The sequence below is a fragment of the Macaca thibetana genome, chromosome 15 (assembly GCF_024542745.1).
Source record: "Macaca thibetana thibetana isolate TM-01 chromosome 15, ASM2454274v1, whole genome shotgun sequence".
Taxonomy (NCBI): domain Eukaryota; kingdom Metazoa; phylum Chordata; class Mammalia; order Primates; family Cercopithecidae; genus Macaca; species Macaca thibetana.
This window is the reverse complement of record NC_065592.1, coordinates 18,275,301-18,296,897: the sequence shown is the minus strand read 5'-3', so window position 1 is coordinate 18,296,897 and position 21,597 is coordinate 18,275,301. Positions and strand designations below refer to the sequence as shown.

Here is a 21,597-nt window from a genome sequence, read left to right as displayed (position 1 = left end):
CTAGACTGGAACACAAGCAAAATACAAAGATATGTGCATATGTACATGTTGCCTCCTAACTTCCTTTACATTGATTTGGTTAACTTTAAATAATATGTAGGATTTCACAGCTTCTCTTAGAGAAGGGAATTGAATGTTAAACTGTTCAGTCATGATAACTAGATCTCCCATTGTTATGGCTCATGCTTCTGTTACAAAATCAATTAACCGTTTTGCCAAGCATGTCTAATTGTTACACTTCCACAGTGCAGATGGAGCAGGAGAAAACAAGAGGTTACTTGATAGGAGGGCTGTTTCTGCAGTCTACTCCTGGATTTCAGCCCTCCAAGTTGGGGTATGAGGGGCTGAGGAACCCTGAGGTTTAGACTAACTAAGTGGTGAGACCAGCTGATGACTGAGTGTCCTCTGATGAAGCCCACATCCTAGAAACGGAACTGCTTGCAAGCCTCTTCAATCCACTGCAGGCCTTTGCCTTCTCTGACACCATCCACATCTCTTTGCCGAGGATTAGAAGATGCAAGTTGCAGTCTGGTAGACTGAATACCACTTAGGCAACACAAGAAACATATTCCGTTCAAGTCCCCGCTGCTTGTCATTCATAGGGTCAACGAGGCTGGAAATCACTCACACTTCCTCCCATTCAGTGCCTGGATCCGTGATGTATTTAAGCACCAACCCCATACCCTAAGTGCCCCCAGGGTGGCACTGCCCCACAGTGATCGGCTCCTCTCTTCCACTCTCTGTTTGCTATTTCATGCAAACTCATGTCAAGGCTTTGTTTTGACTTCATGCTGGGCACCTTGGCTCATTCAGGTTCCTTGGGACTCTGATCACGCACCACCATGATATTGTTGGAACCGAACTGTCGATTCCCTCCTGGGCAGGGGTCGCCGCGAAGGATCACCGACACAAGATTCACAGCAGAGAGTTATTTATTACTAGCGCGCTAGGGTCCCAAGCTCTAAGTTGGCCCTGGGACCCCGACTGCTTGTTACAGGCTGTTTATATAGGCAAACACAAGTTCAAACACAGCTTAGGGCGCGAAATTCAAACAAAGCTTAAGGCGCAAAATGATTGGGTCTAGCTATGGCCTGAGCAAGGTGTCTTATGCTAATTGGTTAGAGCAGGACCTTATGAGGTTTTTTCCTGGAGTTGTTGATTCCGGGAACTTCGAGGCAGGGTGGGACCCCCGGAATTGGCAGGGTGGGACCCCATGAGGTTGTTTCCCGGAATTGGCAGGGTGGGACCCTATCAGGGTGGGTCCTTATCGAGGCAGGGTGGGACTCTATCCAGAGCCACCTGGTGTTAATTTTTTCTATATGAGGCCTAGTTTCAATATCTACCAGGACACTCCACCAATTTTTCGCACAGAAGCCAAACAACATCCTGATGAGAAAAGGACAGACTACAGATGGCCTGAAGCAATCTGCTATTGAAGCATTTTGAGGATTGCCAAGGCAAATGGTGTCTTTACTGAGAGCTCTGCTGCACAGTAACTTCACGTTGTTTTAGATCCATTGGAAATAGGCAGGCATTGAACTCAAGGGACAACCCCTTACAATCATATCTTGCTGCCAAACGCTTCCCTTAGCACCCTTTTCTCCAGATGTTATGTGGCATGTGTAGAGTGTTTCTGGCTTTATCTTTGCCTATGACAAGTTCTTTTTGGTTCAGTTGATAGTATTTCCCCCAAACCCAAAATAGATAAGAAATCACTGGGAATTTACATCTGATTACCCTAGATTCATTCTCCCACATTACAAAGCCTCAAGTTACAAGGAGGAATGGTATGTGTTTGCCATGTTGGTGTTTCATTAGTATTTTTTTTTAACTTAAAATTAAGTGTTACTTTTCTGAGGAAGTAGCCAGAATACTCCTCTCTCAAATTCAGAAATCTACTGGCACAATTTGAAGTCAGATGATATTTCTAACCAAATTATACTCTTTTGTCTGCCACGACCGCTTGACAGTTTTAATATCTGAAGGCAGGCTGATATGATAATCCCAGCAGTATTCTAGGGATAAGATTTTAGAGGGTTTGTTGAGAAGGAAATACTGGTTTAGGTGGCTTTCATCATGCCACTCAGCTTCTATGTCATTTTTCTTTTCCAGGAGGATTCTCTTAAAGCACTCCTGGGGGATGTCGAGAACCTAAATGGGTGTTCCTCCAAAAATGGCTGTGTGGTAATAAAAATCCCCCTGGCCAAATGGAATGCATGCTGCTGACTCTTTCTGCCTCTCCTAGGTAAAGTCATCAGGATCTGCCTTGTACCACCAGGGCTGTAGCTGAGCCACTGACTGGCCTAGGGTCTTCACCCCAAAATTGTCTTGGAAGACCTGGTCTACATCCATGCAGAAGAGGAAGTCGACCTCGTGTTGGATGTGAGCCAAGATGTGCTCCCTGATGATCTTCACAGGCATCATGCTGATGTGTTGCCACCTCTTCTCTGGCTTGACCTCAAACACTTTTAAGGAATGCAGAGGACCCAGCTCTATAAACAGCACCTTGGAGACATCATCCACTATGATGTAAAATATGACTTTGTGGCCGACCTTGAAGTACCTATTAGCAGGTGTTATGAACTCTTCCAAGTAATGCTCAATATATCTGAAACAAAGAAGAAAAGCAAAACATTTAACCTTTGGGATTCCTGAAAGAAATCACATGTTGTTATAATCATGTCTGTATTTTATAGTTAGTAGAAGAATGATTTCTTCCCACACCGGGTATGTTTTCATGTTAGTGTAATGCCCCTGGCTACTCTCCACCATTCAGTCACTCAGTCCGTGGGAAGCTGGAATGACTGACCTGACTGCCAATTTTGGAAGAGCAGCTAGAACTAGACATGCACTACCCTATCCTTCCTCTCCTCTGGCTTTTGGGAACCAGCCAGTCCAAGAGAGCATGTGTTCTCAACTGCTCTGGGTTTTGCAGGAAGCTTAGTACAGGATCTATTTTCACATCCAGAGGCCTGTAGGTGCCTGGATGCTCAAGTCTTTCTAACTCTGGGGGTTGAATATTTAGGAGGCACAGGGCCTGCAGATATAAGCCACATTCTCCAATATGAGCTTTAACTATAATGAGGGTGATATTTACCGCTCTCTGCCTTCCTTACCCCTTTGTCCAATTTACCAATTGGTTCAGACTTTGGACAGTCAAAGGGGGTACTTGTTCTTGAGCTCAATTCAAAAACCCTAACATAAACCCCAATGTTGCTACTGCCAGACCAGGTACAAGGGTGATGTGACCCTTGGATCCAATGGGGATGCATTAAGCCCAAACAGCGGAACTCCTTTGTCCTGTGTGATACAGAGAATGAGTTATGAGATCTAGATCTGCTTTCATGTTACATAGTCATCCTATGAGCCTCCCACTAGTCACCTAAAACACCAACCCATTGTCCACACACCATCATCCAAAATACTAGTCCATCCAAATACTAGAATGAGCAACTTCTGATTTAACCTTATTTTAACTACTTTTTCTTTATCTTAAAAAAAGGACTATGTTAGCAGTAAGCCACGTTTGGTGGCTGAGTAAACATAGATGAAAAGAGAAGATAAAAAAATTTAAAAAATAAAAAAAAGAAAAAAGGACTATGTTGTTTAGAGAAGTTTTAGGTTCACAAAAAATTGGGCCAAAAGTACGGAATTCCCATATACCTCCTGCTCCCACATTTGCACAGCCCCCATCCCCCCACTATCAACATCCTTGCCCCAGAGTGGTGCATTTTTTACGATCAATGAAGCTACACAGACATATATCACTATCACCCAACATCCATAGTTTACATTAGGGTTCACTCTTGGTGTGGTACATTCTAAGGGTTTAACAAAAGTATAATGACATGTATCCACCATTGTAGTATCATACAAAATATCATCACTGCCCTAAAAATTATCTGAGCTTTGCTTATTAATCCTTCCCTCCCCGAACAACCCCAAACAATCACTGACCTTTTTACTGTCTCCATAGTTTTACGTTTTCCAGAACGTCATATAAGCATACAGCATGTAGCCTTTTCAGCGTGGCTTCTTTTACTTAGTAAGATGCATTTAAGGTTCTTTTATATCTTTCATGACTTGATAGCTCATTTCTTTTTAGCACAGAATAATATTCCATTACCTGGATGTGGCTTAGTTCATTTTTCTATTCACCTACCAAAGGACATCTTGGTTGCTTTCATGTTTTGGTAATTATGAAATAAAGCTTCTGTAAATATCCATGTGCAGGTTTTTGTGTAGACATAAGTTTTTAACTCACTTGGGTGAATACCAAGGAGCACGATTGCTGGATCGTATGGTAAGAGTATATTTAGTTCTGTAAGAAACTGCCAAATTGTCTTCCAAAGTGGCTGTACCATTTTGCATTCCTACCAGCAATGAATAAGTGTTCCTGTTGCTCTACATCCTTGTCAGCATTTGGTGTTGTCAGTGTTTTCAATTTTGGCCATTCTAGTAGGTATTTAGTGGTATTTTAACTATCTATTCCTTTGAAAAACATTGCACGCTGTCCCCCATTGCTGGGCAAGGTGGCTCACGCCTGTAATCCCAGCACTTTGGGAGGCCAAGGCAGGTGGATCACAAGGTCAGGAGTTTAAGACCAGCCTGGCCAATATGGTGAAACCTGGTCTCTACTAAAAATACCAAAATTATCTGGGCATGGTGGCACATGCCTGTAGTCCCAGCTGCTTGGGAGGCTAAGGCAGGAGAATTGCTGGAACCAGGGAGGCAGAGGTTGTAGTGAGCTGAGATGGTGCCACTGCACTCCAGCCTGGGCAACAGAGCAAGACTCCATCTCAAAAAAAAAAAAAAAGGCCAGGCACGGTGGCTCAAGCCTGTAATCCCAGCACTTTGGGAGGCCAGACAGGCGGATCATGAGGTCAGGAAATCGAGACCATCCTGGCTAACACGGTGAAACCCCGTCTCTACCAAAAAAAAATACAAAAAACTAGCCAGGGGGGGTGGCGGACGCCTGTAGTCCCAGCTACTGAGGAGGCTGAGGCAGGAGAATGGCGTGAACCCGGGAGGCGGAGCTTGCAGTGAGCTGAGATCCGGCCACTGCACTCCAGCCTGGGCGACAGAGCGAGACTCCGTCTCAAAAAAAAAAAAAAAAAAAAAAAAAAAAAAAAAATAAAATAAAAAAAAACATTTTATTGGAGTCTTCTGTAAGCCCAAGCTATGGACTATTTGTGAAGCTATGCTATGGAGATTACCAGGAAGAGGAAGAATAAGCCAGATGGTTTCATACAACTTAACCAAACCCTAAACTCATGTGGATTGAATTTAATGTGCTGATCACACTTCTGGCCAATCATGGTGTTTTGTGAGTAATAATGACTGGCACTTCTTTTCGCTTTTTGTTGCTGCTTGGATTCCCTTTCTTTGTTACCAAAATAAAATGCGCTTTTAATGTTGGCATGTGGTAATCCAAGGGTTTATAGTACTGATTCTTTAAATGGAGAAAATACATCTGAGGAATATAAAAAAGGACTTCAGTGTGGCTCTGTGGGTAGTGGCCAGGAAATCCTTCAGTATTCTGGGACTTCAAGAAAAATGTATTGTGCTCTGAAGCTTGGGAAACAATACTGGGGTAGGGTGGGGTAGAGTTAAGTACAGGGGAGAGTCATTGTGAGGTTTTACATTGTTAAGAGATTAAAGCATTGCAGTTGGCTCCATGCATTGTTGCTTGAAAACAAACCAAACATTACACCTCCTAAAAGTCAAAATCCACTTGTAGAAATCTATTGCTGCTGAGTACAAGCAGTCCTCTCTTGTCTCAGAGCTGAGGGCAGAGTGCTTTCACCAGGATGTGTGATTTACAGTTTAGTTCTGCAGAGCTGGAATTGGATGGCTGAAGCCGTTGTGGGGCACTGGGCAATGTTCTGTTCTTTTTGGAAACACCAGGATCAAATCAATCTGCAACGTGGCTGGGTTAGCCCCTTTTGTGCCAAAGGATTCGGTGAGCTGGGTGGCTCACCTAATCTAATTAGGTGGCTCCCAACCTATATGAGTACAGATTCTTCTAGTAAACATGTCAAAACTCCACAGTCACCTTTCTCTGCTAGAGAGACCACATAGGTCCCTAGGATCCGCACATTCAGTGACATTAGAACTTGATTGGTATTGTGAATGACAGAACAGTAACAGCTGCTGGGCTCTGGGTTGGGGAAGGTTATCTCTGGAGAACTATCAGATCTTTACGGAGCTCTCTTTAAGCCCCATCTTGGCAAAGCTCAAATCAACCTAAGCCTTCAACTCTCTTTATACAAGGCAAAGAATCAACTTTCCATGAAGCTTCTTCAGAAGAGATACAGAGGGAAAGGCCCAGAGGGCAGAAAAAAAAAATAGGAAAATTGGACTTTCAGTTTTATTTTGGAAAAAAAAAAAAGGAAAATTCTCCAAAAAAAGCAAAATGGATTATCTTCAATAACTAATATTAGAGCTAGAACTTTTTTTTTTTCTTTTTTTTGAGACGGAGTCTCTCCGTGTCACCCAGGCTGGAGTGCAGTGGCCAGATCTCGGCTCACTGCAAGCTCCGTCTCCCGGGTTCATGCCATTCTCCTGCCTCAGCCTCCTGAGTAGCTGGGACTATAGGCGCCCGCCACCTCTGCCAGCTAATTTTTTGTATTTTTAGTAGAGACGGGGTTTCACTGTGTTAGTCAGGATGGTCTCGATCTCCTGACCTTGTGATCCATCCACCTCGGCCTCCCAAAGTGCTGGGATTACAGGCGTGAGCCCGCACCTGGCCTAGAGCTAGAACTTTCAAGAAAGAATGATTGTAGTTTTTCTGCATCATATGTTCTGAACAAGGGAGCTGAAACTGGAACATATCCAACCTTTGGAAGAGCAAGCTCTGACCAGCAAAACTTCTAGGGCCAAATCCCCCATGAGAGAAAAAGTAGAAGTGATCTGAGGAACTCATGGAAGAGTGGTCAGCTGTGCTCCAGCGTGGAAAGCCACTGTGCTTAGGTCACGCTGCACCTAGAACTTGCTATAAATCTCTCTGTAGTTGGTCCTGGGCTGTAGAGCATAGGAGAAAGAATGATGCACTCTGGGCTGTCTAGCAGCTAGCACTTGTGGAATTTTTAAAGGAAGCCATGGTGGTCAGGGAGGAGGTGGTTGTGGGTACGCTGTTGACCCTGGGCTTGGTGGGTGGAACAGACATGTGTTCCTGCAACCCAAGACCCTCATTTTGAGGTAGGAATGAGTGGACTTACCTACTATTATTTTGTTCTCAGCATTTTAGGGCCTCAGCAGAAAGGAGACTAAAACAGTTCCATGAAAACATTCTTCTATCTAATAAATCAAAAAATCATGGCTGGCCTCCATCAGTTCAGGAGTCTCCACAAAAATGTCTTGACAGTGGAACAAGAAATAGTCAAGGACAGTTTCATCAGTGACACCCACTTCCAATAGCAAAAGCCATCAATCCCACCGTAATTTTCTGTTTGGCATAATAATTTCCTAGGATGGCTTTGTTGTAAGTGCCTTTCCACACAACCGGTGCCTTCCATCTGGTCACTCTCACCACCTCTGGGCGTTTCCTGGTGATAAAACAGAGAGTTCCCTGAGTCAGGGCAGCTTTGCCATTGTGGGGCAGAGACTATCCAAGGAAAAGGGGGGTCAGCTATGATCTGCAGGGACTGTCCTTGAATCCTGACTGTAGCTTAACGCCAAACACTTGACTGGGAGGTGTGCCATTTGCAGGGGTAGCATCTTCTGGGTGAGGAAGAGGAGGCTTTGGCTCAGGTGCATCTGAGGGCTATCTTTTTTTTTGAGAGAGAGATCTCCCTCTGTCACCCAGGCTGGAGTGCAGTGGCTGGATCTTGGCTCACTGCAGTCTCCGCCTCCCAGGTGCAAGTGATCCTCCTGCCTCAGCCTCCCAAGTAGCTGGGATTATAAGCATATCCCAACACGCCTGGCTAATTTTTGTATTTTTAGTAGAGATGGGGTTTCACCATGTTGGCCAGGCTGCTCTTGAACTCCTGACCTCAGGTGATCCACCAGCCTCAGCCTCCCAAAATGCCAGGATTATAGGCATGAGTCACTGCGCCCAGCCTTCTGAGGGCTGTTTTGGGGGTCCCTTATAAGGCTCTTATCTCTACATCTCATACCTTCTTTCCTCTTCTACTTTCTTTGTTCTCTTCCTACTTCTAAATCCCTTTCCCTACTTTCCCAACTCCTTCCTAAGCTACCAGTAGCAACTTTGGGTGTTATTTATTCCTGTGGATGTCATCTGAGCCTAAGGAGATCCTAAGCCTTGATACAGGCGGATGAGAGAGTGACATTAGATTCGAAAGAGAAAAAGCTGTTTCCATTTGCCTTTTGCCAGGAGGGATACCTGCGTGAGAACCTGGTCATTGGCCAAAAAGGGCCCCAGATTAAAGGGATTCTGATGTTACTGCTCACTTTACAAACAAGGAGACGAAGGCACCAGAAAGGAACGTACTTGATAGAGGCCCAGCAAGGCCAAGACTGGAGCCCAACGCTCCGGCAAGGACCTTCTCCTTAGACCAGGAGCCTCTTTGCTAGGCACACAAAAGGGGCGAGAGGAGAGGGAGGGCGCTTTGCTGTGCTCAGAGAGCTTGAACGGGACTTGGCAAGGTCAACACAAAGGCAGGAAGCTATGACAAAGCCCAAAACCCTGAAGCCCTGAAGGGTAAATGCAGAAAGCACAGAGCAGAGGGGGCCCCAGTGTGAGGGTGGAGCTCCAGGCAGGGGGAGGCTTTGACTCCCTTTTGGCTCGGGAGGTGGCTGCATTTTCCCTGTTGGGAAGCAGAGACTGGCACAGGCTCATTTAGATTCAACCCCAATATGGGCCTGGCACCCTGCTTGGCATTTGCTTGTATTGCTGGATTCACTGTGGGCAGCATCTTGGTTCAACCTCAGGAAGGTGAGTGAGTGGGGCAAAGTCCTGGTGATCCCTGCTGGCTGCACTGCCGTGGCCCTGGTGAGGCTGTCAGGGCCTCACCTGACAAAGGTGAGGTTAGCAAATACCTCAGGCCAGCACGGCCAGTGGAGGCCTGGATTTTCACAGAAGCCCCCCACCCATCAGCAAAGTTGGGTTTTTCCCACAGCGAGGCTGGTGAGTGCAGCTGGGTCTTCCCCTGCCTCACCCCAGCCTCAGAGTGGAAGAGGAGCCTCAGTAGCTCTCCTCTCAGGCCTCCTGTCCCTTGTCCACCAATGCTGCACCTACAGTTCTTGAGCTGACTCTGCCCTCCCACCCCATCCCCAGGCATCACATCTGGTCTGCCTCCCAGATTCCATCACAGCTCGAAGTGACCTGTTTCCTACATTTCGCCCCCAATGCTGAAATTGCCCCAGGTTGGTCCAGATGGCAGACAGGGGAAACACTTTCAGGGTGCTCTCCTGGTTTGACTCGTCTTGTCCAGAGTCTCAAACTCTAAGACTTAGCTCTGCCCTCAGCACCCCAGGTATGCCTGCTGCATGGAGGACACAGTTGCCCTTGGTTTCCTTCAATCATGAAAGAAGCTACTATGCCCTCTGCACCAACCTGTGCCAGGCACCCATCACGTACACTTTCTCATTTAGTCTCTGCAACAGCCCTGCAATGTGTCCTGTCCATGGTCCAGGTAAGAAAACCAAGTCTCAGAGCAGCTTATTATCTTGTCAAAGGCCAAGCAGCTGGTCACTAATGATACCAGCTAACACACACTGAGCAATTCCTTTGCGACCAGGCACCGTGCAAAGGGCTCACCCTTCTGAGGTAGGTGCTATTTTGATTCCCATTTTATCAATGAAGAAGCTAGCACAGAGAAGTCAAATAACTTGCCTGAGGTTGCACAGCTAGTAGGGGTTAAAGCTGGGATTTAAACAAGATCATCTGACTCTGGAGACCATGCTCTGAGCTGAGCCACCATGTACACTATTTCTTATATGACCTTTCATTCCTCTGCTGATGAGTTGGGGTTAAAGCCCAGGTTTGTCCAGATCTAAAGGTAACACTATTTCCATTTAAAAAATAAGTCGAGACTCCGTCTCAAAAAAAAAAAAAATAAAAAAATAAAAAAAAAATAAAAAAAAATAAAAAATAAGTCGGGTGCAGTGGCTTATGCCTGTAATCCCAGCACTTTAGGAGACCAAGGCAGGTGGATCACTTGAGATCAGGAGTTCAAGACCAGCCTAGCCAACATGGTGAAACCCTGTCTCTACTAAAAAAATACAAAATTAGCCAGGCATGGTAGTGCACACCTGTAATCCCAGCTACTTGGGAGGCTGAGGCAGGAGAATTGCTTGAACCCAGGAGGCGGAGGTTGCAGTGAGCCAAGATCATGCCATTGCACTCCAGCCAGGGTAACAAGAGTGAAACTCCATCTCGAAATAAATAAATAAATAAACAAACAAAATAAAATAAAAAATAATTATTTTTATTTGCATTGGCATTTTTGTCAATTCACACTGAGAAATGATGAGCCTTTTTTGTTGTTGTTTTTAGTAGCTTACATGGTGCTTTTAGTTCTATAAAACTCCCAGCTTTGTTGAATGATGAGATTGCAAACCAAAAACCAAAAACCGAAAACCACCCACACAGCTATCTTATACTTCTGTAACCATTTCTGAACTTAAAACTATCTTGTTCATTTCATCTCATTAATTGCATCTTAGTTTTAGCTTGTCAAAGATCTTTTAGTAGTTCTAACCTAGCCCGCTAGCTAAGTCTTATAACTGTGTATAAGCTGGACATTTGGTAATATTATTTTTAAAAAAGGAAAAGGAGGAAAAGGTATACTTATTTAAAACTTATTATGCACCAGGGGCTAAGTGCTTGACTTTTATTCTCTCATTTGATCTCCATGACCACTCTGCGAAGTGGGTGCTCTCATCATTCCCATTTTGCAGATAAAGTGGAGGGTAGGAAAGAAGGAGAAGGGAATGGAGCCTTTTGCCATTTAATTTACATAAAGGACCCAACTGGGGTGCCTGATCCCTCGATCCACATTTCCCAGTTCCCTGCTCTATACCAGGTCATCCTGCTAAGCACTGAGATGGGATAAATGAGACCCAGTCCTTCCCCTTGAGAATCTCGCAGTCCCAGCAGGTAGTCCGCCTGCTACACACACCTCAACTACATGATCACTCAGTCCAGGTCTTCTAGAAGGACTGAGTCAGAAAACCAGAGTCCAGTTTAGTTACTTGGATTCCTTCAAGCAGGAAGAAAAAGTAGCAACATTAAAAATTAAAATATTCTATTTCCCAGCTGTTAATTATTTGATTCCACTGACAATTCCAGCAAGTCAGTGACCCTGACTACAAAGCCACACAGCAGCCTGAAAATGCAGGCAGCTGGGGAGAAGGGGAAGGAGGGAGAATGAGATCAAGATCAGCTTTCTGGATGAACCGCTGCATCAAGGAGTCTTAGTCATCAAAATCCACAAAACCCCCCAAAAAAGAAGTGATGGAGGGCAGCTCACACATGTGAAAAGCTAGTCTTTGACAATGTCAACTGTCAGAGAAGTCCAAGATCACAAAGATGAGGCACTAAAAAGAGAGAAAAAAGTGCCAGGAAAGAACTGCTCAGATGCTTTCCTTCCACATAGGGCATGCAACGGTGTGATGCCAGTGTGTGGAGTTCCACAAAAGCTTCCCCCAAAATAAAAGGGCCCCCTAACCAAAGCACGCACCTCCCTAGGTTATCGGCAGCTTTTAAATTTTATGTATTTATTTATGGTACATTTTGGTACCCAAGGAGTGGGTAGAGGAAGAGTTAAAATTCTATTTTTTTTTTCAGATGGAGTTTCACTCTTGTTGCCCAGGCTGGAATGCAATAGCGTGATCTCAGCTCACTGCAACCTCTGCCTCACGGGTTCAAGTGATTCTCCTGCCTCAGCCTCCTGAGTAGCTGGGATCACAGGTATGGGTCACCACACCTGGCTAATTTTGTATTTTTAGTAGAGACTGGGTTTTGCATGTTGGTCAGGCTGGTCTCGAACTCCCGACCTCAGGTGATCCACCCACCTCGGCCTCCCAAAGTGCTGGGATTATAGGCATGAGCCACCATGCCCAGCTGGAAGTGTTAAAAATCTATGAATCATGGAGTAGGTTAAAAAAAGATGTGGAATACAGGTGATCCTCCCACCTTAGCCTCCTGAGTGGCTGGGACTAGAGGCATGCGCCACTGCATCTAGCTAATTTTTTATTTTGTTGTAGAGACAGGGTTTCACTAAGTTGCCCAGGCTAGTCTTGAACTTCCAGACACAAGCGATCCTCCCGCCTCAGCCTCCCAAAGTGCTGGAATTACAGGCACGAGCCACTGTGTCCAACACAACTCATTATTGACTGAATTCCCTCTAAGCAACAGCAGGCTGGCTAGACAAGGATGCAGAGAAAAGCTGATGGCAACATGAACAGGGAGGGCATGACAGCTGTGGAGTGGAGAGAAGGGAATGAAGTGGAAAGGATTTTGGAGAAGGAATTGACAGAACATGCTAATGAATTAGACCGTGAGGTAGACAGAGGAAAAGGTCTCCCAGACTATGTGTCTTGAGCCATTTACTGGGACGGGAAGTGAGGAGAGCAAGGGTGGGGTGGAATTGAGAAATCCGTTCTGGCCATGTGAGACATGCAGAGATGTCAGGCAAGCAGGTAGACACAAGTCACAGCTCGAAGGCAACATCTGGGCTAAACATTTAAATATGGGATGGTATCTAATCTCACTAGTGGCACCTAATGCCATGAAAATTATGAGAGCCCATTGGAAAATGGTGTCTAAAGAACAGAGAAGAGGATGCTGGACTTAGCTCCCATAAACTCTAATCTCTGACAGTTGGGAAGAGGGAGCTGCCCCTCTTGGGAGACAGTTACAAATGAGGATGTGGTGTCATCGAAGCAAAGTGACCTTTATATGGAAATATGCACGATATACTGTGGTTTTAGGTAGTTTACAGAAAAGGATACTTCTTTTTTTTTTTTTTTTTTGAGACAGAGTTTCGCTTTGTTGCCCAGGTTGGAGTACAGTGGCATGATCTTGACTCACTGCAACCTCTGCCTCCTGGGTTCAAGCAATTCTTGTGCCTCAGCCTCCAGAGTAGCTGAGATTACAGACGCCCGCAACCACTCCCGGCTGATTTTTTGTTTTGCAGTAGAGACTTTCACCATGTTGTGCAGGCTGGTCTTGAACTCCTGAGCTCAGGCAATCCACCTGTCTCGGCCTCTCAAGTGCTAGGATTACAGGCGTGAGCCGAAAAGGATACATTTATACAAAGTATATTTATTTGTTCATGCATTCCTTCATCCAATCATTCATTTACACAAGAAATAGACTCAGGTGCCCTGAGAAGACTTACATTTGGTGCCACTTCAAACCAACGTTCTTTCAATAATCTGCTTGTGTCCAGGAGCGGAGGCTCATGCCTGTAATCCTAGCACTTTGGGAGGCTGAGGCAGGGGATCGCTTGAGACCAGGGGTTCAAGACCAGCCTGGGCAGCATGGCAAGACCCCGTCTCTACAAAAAATACAAAAATTAGCCAGGCATGGTGGTGCATGCCTGTGGTCCCAGCGGCTTGGAAGGCTGAGGCGGGAGGATTGCTTGAGCCTAGGAGGTGGAGGCTACAGTGAACCATGATTGTGCCACTGCACTCCAGCCTGGTGGCAGAGTGAGACCCTGTCTCAAATAAATAAATAAATAAATAAATAAATAAATAAATAAATGACAAATTAAAAACAAATATCTGCTCCCTACTCATTTGGAGACAAAGCCATGCAAGGGGAAGAGTGGAGAGGGTGAAAGCTGGTGACTGTGGTCTGTCCCACCTCTCTGCCCCCAGTCATTCAGCCCCAGCCCCACCTCCCAAGTTCTGCTCAGCAAAGCACAAGTGCCACAGTAAAATTGCCCTATTCTCCTTAGAAGGGCCTTTAGGGACCATCTCTGGCCCATCTAGCCTGCCCCTGGGGGAGTCTCAATGCCCCATCTAAGGGGCTTTATCAAAGCAACAATGTTTCCATCTTCTCACGTTTCTATGAGTGGTTTAGCATTTCAGAGATGCCTACCCTGTTGTGCAGATCATCAAATGACATATGGGAAGCTAAAAGTCCCATCCCTCCCCACTGGCATGGATCCTCTATCCCCAAACAATGAGAGAATTTGCCAGAACACATTCAGTCTTTCCAGAGCCCAAGATCCTTCACAATGGGATAGGTGCTATTTTCAGGCTGGGCATGGTGGCTCACACCTGTAATCCCAGCACTTTAGGAGGCCAAGGCGGGAGGATCACTTAAGCCCAGGAGTTCAAGAGCAGCCTGGACAACATAGTAAGACCCTGTCTCTACAAAAGAATTAAAAATGAGCTAGCCGTGGTGGCACACACCAAGCCTCCTTACTCAGGAGGCTAAGCCTGGAAGGTCAAGGCTGCAGTGAGCCACGATTGCACCACTGGGCTACAGCCTGGGTAACAGAGCAAGACCCTGTCTCAAAATGAATAAAAATTAAAAATTTAAATTTTTTAAAAAAATGATGCCATTCTCTCCTGATTACTCTGATGATACCTCACTGCACATCTCCAGCACATACCATCTGCCAAGCTCAGGAGCACCCTGTGACTCTGTCCAGATGTCCCATAAGCACCTGCATCCACATGTGTTCCTAATGGAGGTCCCCACATCCCCCAGCTCTGAGGCCTGTGTCTCCTCCTCCAGTCCCCTTTCTGGCCAATGGTACCACCACCCACCAGTCTCTCAGGTCTCAAAGTCACCCTGGACAGCTCCCATCTCCTCACTCCCAGGACCACATCCTTCCAGTTGATCCTGCCTCCTACCAATCTAGGCAAATACTAGTTTTACAGTAACAACCCCTATAAAACCATGAACTTCTCAAATATAACCATGTTGATTGATTTCTCCTGTCTCCTTTCCCTAACACAATGCCTAGCACAGTGTTTTTGACCATAACTCACAGTGAGAAATATACTTTACATCACAATCAAAGAGATGCACATACACCTATGTCTACTGTTAAAGGTCTAATGTGCTAAGGGTCTTTCTCCCAAATCAGGAATGTTCTCAACGGCACTGTTGCCTCCACTGCCACACCACCTCCTGCAGGGCCATGAATTTGCTGCACAGGGAGTGACGCCGCTTTTCTTACTTTGGATTAAATCAGTCCCATAGCCGAGGCTCTGTTGTGTCATCTTCCTTTCTTTGGTCTCCTCTCTTCCTCTTTTTTGTCTATGTCTTCTTCCTCTTGTTGATGATTGTGGATCCTAAGTACAAAGGGAAAGTAAACCAGGTAAGGCAGGGAAGGTGACTGCGGTGGTCAGAGAACTGGTGAATATCTTGTGGAAATATGGTCCAAGGCAGATTATGCATGCATTAAGTGAAGGGACCAGAAGAAGGCTCTAGGCACTAAGCGTTTATTCACAAAGACATATTTTTGATGAAAAGATGTAGTACTCACCTCATTACCCTTCCAAGTCAGTGCAATTAGCAACGTAATGACCCAGCAACCATCAGGTTATTTCAGTGGGGTGAGGGAAACTTGATAAGACAATTCCTCTAAGAACATTTTAGTTTATGATTGTCTTTTCTGCAATCTAAACTTCAGCCCAGGCCAGGCATGGTGGCTCACGCTTATAATCTCAGCAATTTGGAAGGCCAAGGTGGACGGAGCACCTGTCAGGAGATCGAGACCAGCATGGCCAACATGGTGAAACCCTGTCTCTACTAAAAATACAAAAGTTAGCCAGATGTGGTGGTGGGCACCTGTAATCCCAGCTACTTGGGAGGCTGAGGCAGGAGGATCACTTGAAGCCAGGAGGTGGAGGTTGCAGGGAGCCGAGACCACGCCATTGCACTCCAGCCTGGGCAACAAGAGAGAAACTCCATCTCAAAAAAATAAATAAAAAAATAAACTTCAGCCCAAGCCTCAGCCCCCAAGTTAACTGAAACAAAACAAAACAAAACAAAACAAAAAACGTATTTATCTGGGTGTGGTACTGCATGCCTATAGTCTGGCTACTCGGGAGGCTGAGGCAGGAGAATCACTTGAGCCCAGGAGTTTGAAGCTGCAGTGAGCTATGTTTGCACCACTGCACTCCAGCCTGAGTGACAGCGAGACCCTGTCTCAAAAACAAAACCAACCCTTAAATGTCCTAGTCCCACTCACAAAATATTCTTCATATAATTTCAATAAGCAAGAAAGATGAGTGACTGAGAAGGTCGTGAACATGAAACCATTGTGTGTGGACCCTCTGCAAGCACCAGGTGGGTGGGCAAACACCGACTGCTGTCTGATCGCCTTAGCCATTGTTAAACCAGCTCGGAAACCACCAGCTCTTCTGGGCACTGCTGTCATCAACTTCTGGGCTTCTAAGAAATGAAAAACGTGACAAATGTTGTTAGAAAATGTGGTGTCCTCAAATTAGGGTTTCCAAATTCTTTTCATAGCCAAGATTACTCTAAAAAAACAAAAAAACTTACAACGCCAATTTATAAAACAGACAGAAATGAGACACTCTAGCTAAATGAGAGAGAATAGACCTGAAGCTCCCTCAGTCTCTTCTCCCCTGGGCAGCCCCCAGTTCTCAGCTCATCCTGGGGGCCCTAGAGGAAGAGGAGGGAAAAGGGGGCTGGAGTGGCCGTGGTATTAATGCATTAACCTGGGTTCTAGATCTGCCACTTACTAGCTGTGTCACTGTGATAGGACATTTGCCCTCTCTGAATTTTGACTTTCTCCTCCAAAAAGTATAGTTAATAATACTAATAATAGACCTACCATAAAGGTAATTTTGAAGACTGAATGAAATAGCATACATAAGAGAGCTTTATGAGTTGAAAATGACTGTAACAAGTTACAGGCTTCATGAAAAACCAATGCATGTTTCCATGCTTCTTTAGCGGAAACCAGCAGAGTTCAGCTTGCTGTAAAAGTCTAGAGAAAAATTCAGGTTGCCCAAAGGTTAGCAGTAACAGCCTCAGGAAATCTGAGGGTCGCTGAACAAGAAGTTCAGGAAACTACTTAGAAGCCACTGTAGCCACCCATTTGAGAGAGTTTCCACACCCTCATTCGTTGTGAAGGTCCCTTCAAGGTCGGGGGTAGGCACGGTGGCTCACGTCTGTAATCCCAGCACTTTGGGAGGCTAAGGCCAGCAGATCACCCGGGGTCAGGCATTCAAGACCAGCCTGGCCAACACAGTGAAACCCCATCTCTACTAAAAATACAAAAAATTAGCCTGGCGTGGCGGCAGGCGCCTGTAATCTCAGCTACTTGGGAGGCTGAGGCGGGAGGATTGCTTGAACCCAGGAGAAGGAGGTTGCTGTGAGCCAAGATGGCACCACTGCACTCCAGCCTGGGTGACAGAGCAAGACTCCGTCTCAGAAAATTAAAAAAAAATAAAAATAAAAGAAAGGAAAGAAAAGGTGGGGGCCTCCTGGAGGATGGGGAAAGAGGAAAGCCAGTGGATACAATGCCCTTCCGATGGACAAATACAGTGGTGAGGTAACTCATGAACAGGCATAATATTATGTTTTTGTTTTTGTTTTTGAGACGGAGTCTCATTCTGTCGCCCAGGCTGGAGTGCAGTGGCCGGATCTCAGCTCACTGCAAGCTCCGCCTCCCGGGTTTACACCATTCTCCTGCCTCAGCCTCCCGAGTAGCTGGAACTACAGGCGCCCACCACCGAGCCCGGCTAGTTTTTTTTCGTATTTTTAGTAGAGACGGGGTTTCACCGTGTTAGCCAGGATGGTCTCGATCTCCTGACCTCGTGATCCGCCCGTCTCGGCCTCCCAAAGTGCTGGGATTACAGGCTTGAGCCACAGCACCCGGCCAGGCATAATATTATGAAACCTGTTTTAAAGCCCATTAACTCTTGGAAGTGTTTGAGATGACTTCCAATACGTAGGTACAAGAAACAGAAAAACAACACGAGAATAAAAAAACACAAGAGAGAACAGAAAGAGATACATTGATTTAGTCACCCAGGTATGTATTTTCACCTGACCTTAGTCATTCCAAAGAAAAGTTTCACCTTTACCTTCATTTCAGAGCTGAGATACTGGCTGGGTGGATTTCAGCAAATTTCCGAGGTCACATGCATGTGGGCATAAAAGCCAGGATTTCACACCAGGGAATAAATTATATCAGAAATGAAGGCTGGGGCAAGTGCAAGCAGTTAAGTGCAATACTTTGCTCTGAGCTTTCTGACAACCAACCCAACCATGGGAAATATAAAGGTTTACATGGCTCTCATTTTCTTTTCAAAAAATAAGAAAATTTTAGTGATACACACTAGTTTCTCAAGAGGCTAAAATTTTTTTTCCTGATTCTTATTCTTAGAGCAATTTCTTGCATAGGTCTTTATATAACGTTTAAAGAGCAGAATAATAGACAATATCTCCCCAGATACTTTTTATCAGCAAGACAGGAATGTTCCCCAAATGACACCACTTAAGAGAACTTTGAGGAGAACTGAGGGCAAGATACAAGCCATGGTTCTATACAGATAAGTTTAGGGAGACTGCAGAAATAACGTTCCAGACCCCAGGAATCCACCCACTCCTCCCACTTTGGCCGAGCACCATGGCTGGCTGCCATGTGAAGAATGGACTGTAGGGGGTGCCAGAGTGACTGGGGAAAACATCCGCTAGAAATCTAGAATTCAAAGCACTTACTTTGAGCGATATATCCACAAGAAAGAGCCTTCTGGGCTAAAAGTGAAAGAGAAACAAAAACATATCATGTTACTTTTAATTCTGAGAAAGGCGAGTTTGTAACCATTATCACTGAGCCCGGGGCTGAGCTGACAGCCTGAGTTTTAGCTGCTTCCCAGTTTCTACCTTCCTTTGAGACATAACCAATGACATCAGGAGGCTGGAAATTTTCACTTCAGGATCTCAAGGGGAAACAGTTTTCTGCAAAATCTCAAATTGTGCGTTTGTATGTGTGTATTGTAGAGACGGGGTTTTGTCATGTTGCCCAGGCTGGTCTCAGACTCCTGAGCTCAAGAGATCCACCCCCATTGGTCTCCCAAAGTGCTGAGATTACAGGTGTGAGTCACCACGCCTGGCCTCAAATTCTGTTTTGTTTTTGTTTGTTTGTTTGTTTTTTAAGAAGACAGCTCTCCATTGCAGAGATAGGTCCTCTCCTGCCACCTACTCAGGTATCTGGTGATGACGAATGCCCTGAAAGGATGGAAATGCCGTGGCCCAGACATCCTTCCCCCAGGATTTATCTTCCTCCAGAAAACAAAGCATCAACTACAGAGCCTAATGCCATGGCCAACTCAGAGCCTTCAATAGAACAGCCCCAAAAAGCATTTCTTTAACTAGTGAAGGCAGTGAGACTCTTAAAGCCCCTACAAGTGCTGCATCCTAGCACTCAGAACCCTACCTGGCACTCAGGCCATGGATTTATAGATTCAGGCTCACCAACTTTTCATATCTCTTCAACAGCCCTTCTCCTTACCCTCCTCTCCAGAATCCTTCAACAGCACAATGGTCACAGCAATATCCACATTGCAGTGGCTTTTAAACACGTATTCATGCTTTAAGCCTCCACTCAAATGCCAGCTTTTCAGTGCCTTGCTTGATATGATCCTAGCACAGTGCCTGGTACGTAGTGGGTACTCAATAAATATCTGTGAATGGATTCAAAACAACGGATCCTTCTCCAACAAAATTTTTGCCTCCTTGAGCTTTTTTATTTATATATTTATTTATTTTTTAGATGGAGTCTCGTTCTGTTGCCCAGGCTGGAGTGCAGTGGCACGATCTCAGCTCACTGCAACCTCTGCCTCCCGGGTTCAAGGGATTTTCCTGCCTCAGCCTCCTGAGTAGCTGGGGCTACAGGCATACACCACCATGCCTGGCTAATTTTTGTATTTTTAGTAGAGACGGGGTTTCTAAATGTTGGTCAGGCTGGTCTCGAACTCCTGACCTCAAGTGATGCGCCTGCCTTGGCCTTCCAAAGTACCGAGACTCCATCTCAAAAAAAAAAAAAAAAAAAAAAAAAAGAATCAGCAGTAATGCATAGCAAGGGTCCTGGCACATGCAAGCACTCAATAACTAGGAGCTCCTATCATGATCACCACCATCATGATATTTCATCATAATTTTGAAGGCTTCCTCTAATTCTCTAAAATTCAAAGATTATTTTTTCCTCCAGCCTGAAATCAAATGCTATCCTAGATGATATTCTTTCAATATGCTTTACTGACAATTCTTCTATTTACTAATTGGTTGACATGTTTCAGTTAGTTATTTTCAATCCATTTTAGTTTAGTGCTGCCTACCTGTGTAAGGTTAGTGCCCTCAGCTCACCTCAAGCTATTGTGTGGCCAATTCGTAAAGTGGCAAAAAACAAAACAAAACAACAACAACAAAAAACTCCTCCCCTTGAAGTTTCTTGCAGATGTTCAAGTGGATTCTGCACATCAGAGGATGTTGTGGCCAGAGTTCGAGTGCCAGACGATTGGCCTGAAGAGCAGCCAGAACCTGCTGTGGCCACCGTGCAGAGAAAGTGTGCCCAGAACTGAAAGTAACCCTCTTTCTCAGAGGCCGGTGTATACACGCACGTTTGAGCCTTTGGCTCAGTAATGCACGTACAACTCTGGCTACAATTCCAAACACCAAAGTTATCTAATCAAGTGTTCAAACTCAGAGCTTGAAGGTTATCCAAGCAGACATTCTGACTCCAGCCAGGAACCCCAAAGGGCACTTGTTCTTCTGTTGGACTCTCCCAGCTGCTAGAGCTCTTCTGTTTACCAAAATCCCCTTTTTTGTTCTGCCCTCTGGAACAGATCATGATGATGATGACTGTTATGAAGTGAATGTTGTATCTCTTCAAAATTCATATGTGGAGGCCCTGCCCTTAGTGTGATGATATTTGGAGGTGGGGCTTCTGGGATGTAATTAGATGAGGTTATGAGAGTAGGACTCCAATGAAGGAATTAGTGTCCTTACGAGAAGAGGAGGAGGCAGTAGCTTACTTGCTCTCCATCATGTGTGGATACAGGGAGGAGGTGACCATCTGCTAGCCAGGAAGAGCCCTCACTGGGGATCTTGGACTCCCCAGCCTCTAGAACTGAGAGAATTAAATTCCTGTTGCTTAAACCACCTTGTGGTACTTTGTTATAGTGGCCTGAATGAAATGATGATGAGGAAGAGGAGGAGGAGGATGACAGCTAGCATTTACTGAGTGTTTATTAAGCCCTAGGCGTTGCTTCCCAGTGCTTTACACACAACAACTTATTTAATTCTGCCAACAACCCTATGAGGCAGGTACTATTACAATCCCTTCTCCAACATTTTTTTTGAGACAGCGCCTCACTCTGTCACCCAGGCTGGAGTGTAGTGGCAGGACCACAGCTCACTGCAGCCTCAACCTCCCAGGTTCAAGTGATCCTCCCACCTCAGCCTCTTGAGTAGCTGAGACTACAGGTGCGCGCCACCATGCCTGGCTAATTTTTTAATTTTATTTTTGTAGAGACAGGGTCTTCCTATTTTGCCAGGGCTGGTCTTGAACTCCTGGCTTCAAGCAATCTGTCCTCCTTGGCCTCCCAAAGTGTTGGGGATTACAGGTGTGAGCCACCATGCCCAGCCTGTTATCTCCAATTTTTAAAGATAGGGAAACTAAACAAGAACAG

General features: G+C 45.4%; 2 protein-coding genes across 2 annotated transcripts in view; both read right to left on the bottom strand.

The window, feature by feature from the left end:
• Window positions 1-21,597, bottom strand: part of STOM (stomatin) — a 296,176-nt gene that overhangs the window by 99,168 nt on the left and 175,411 nt on the right. The gene's annotated exons all lie outside the window — the stretch shown is intronic.
• The window catches only part of GGTA1 (glycoprotein alpha-galactosyltransferase 1 (inactive)), a 28,666-nt gene continuing 7,657 nt past the window's right edge, over window positions 589-21,597 (bottom strand). Inside the window, 6 exon segments of the mRNA XM_050761899.1 lie at window positions 589-2,608; window positions 7,407-7,547; window positions 15,105-15,179; window positions 15,181-15,220; window positions 16,260-16,324; window positions 18,626-18,661. Of these exon segments, the coding sequence (XP_050617856.1) occupies window positions 1,915-2,608; window positions 7,407-7,547; window positions 15,105-15,179; window positions 15,181-15,220; window positions 16,260-16,324; window positions 18,626-18,661 (1,051 nt within the window). The 3' untranslated portion in view covers window positions 589-1,914.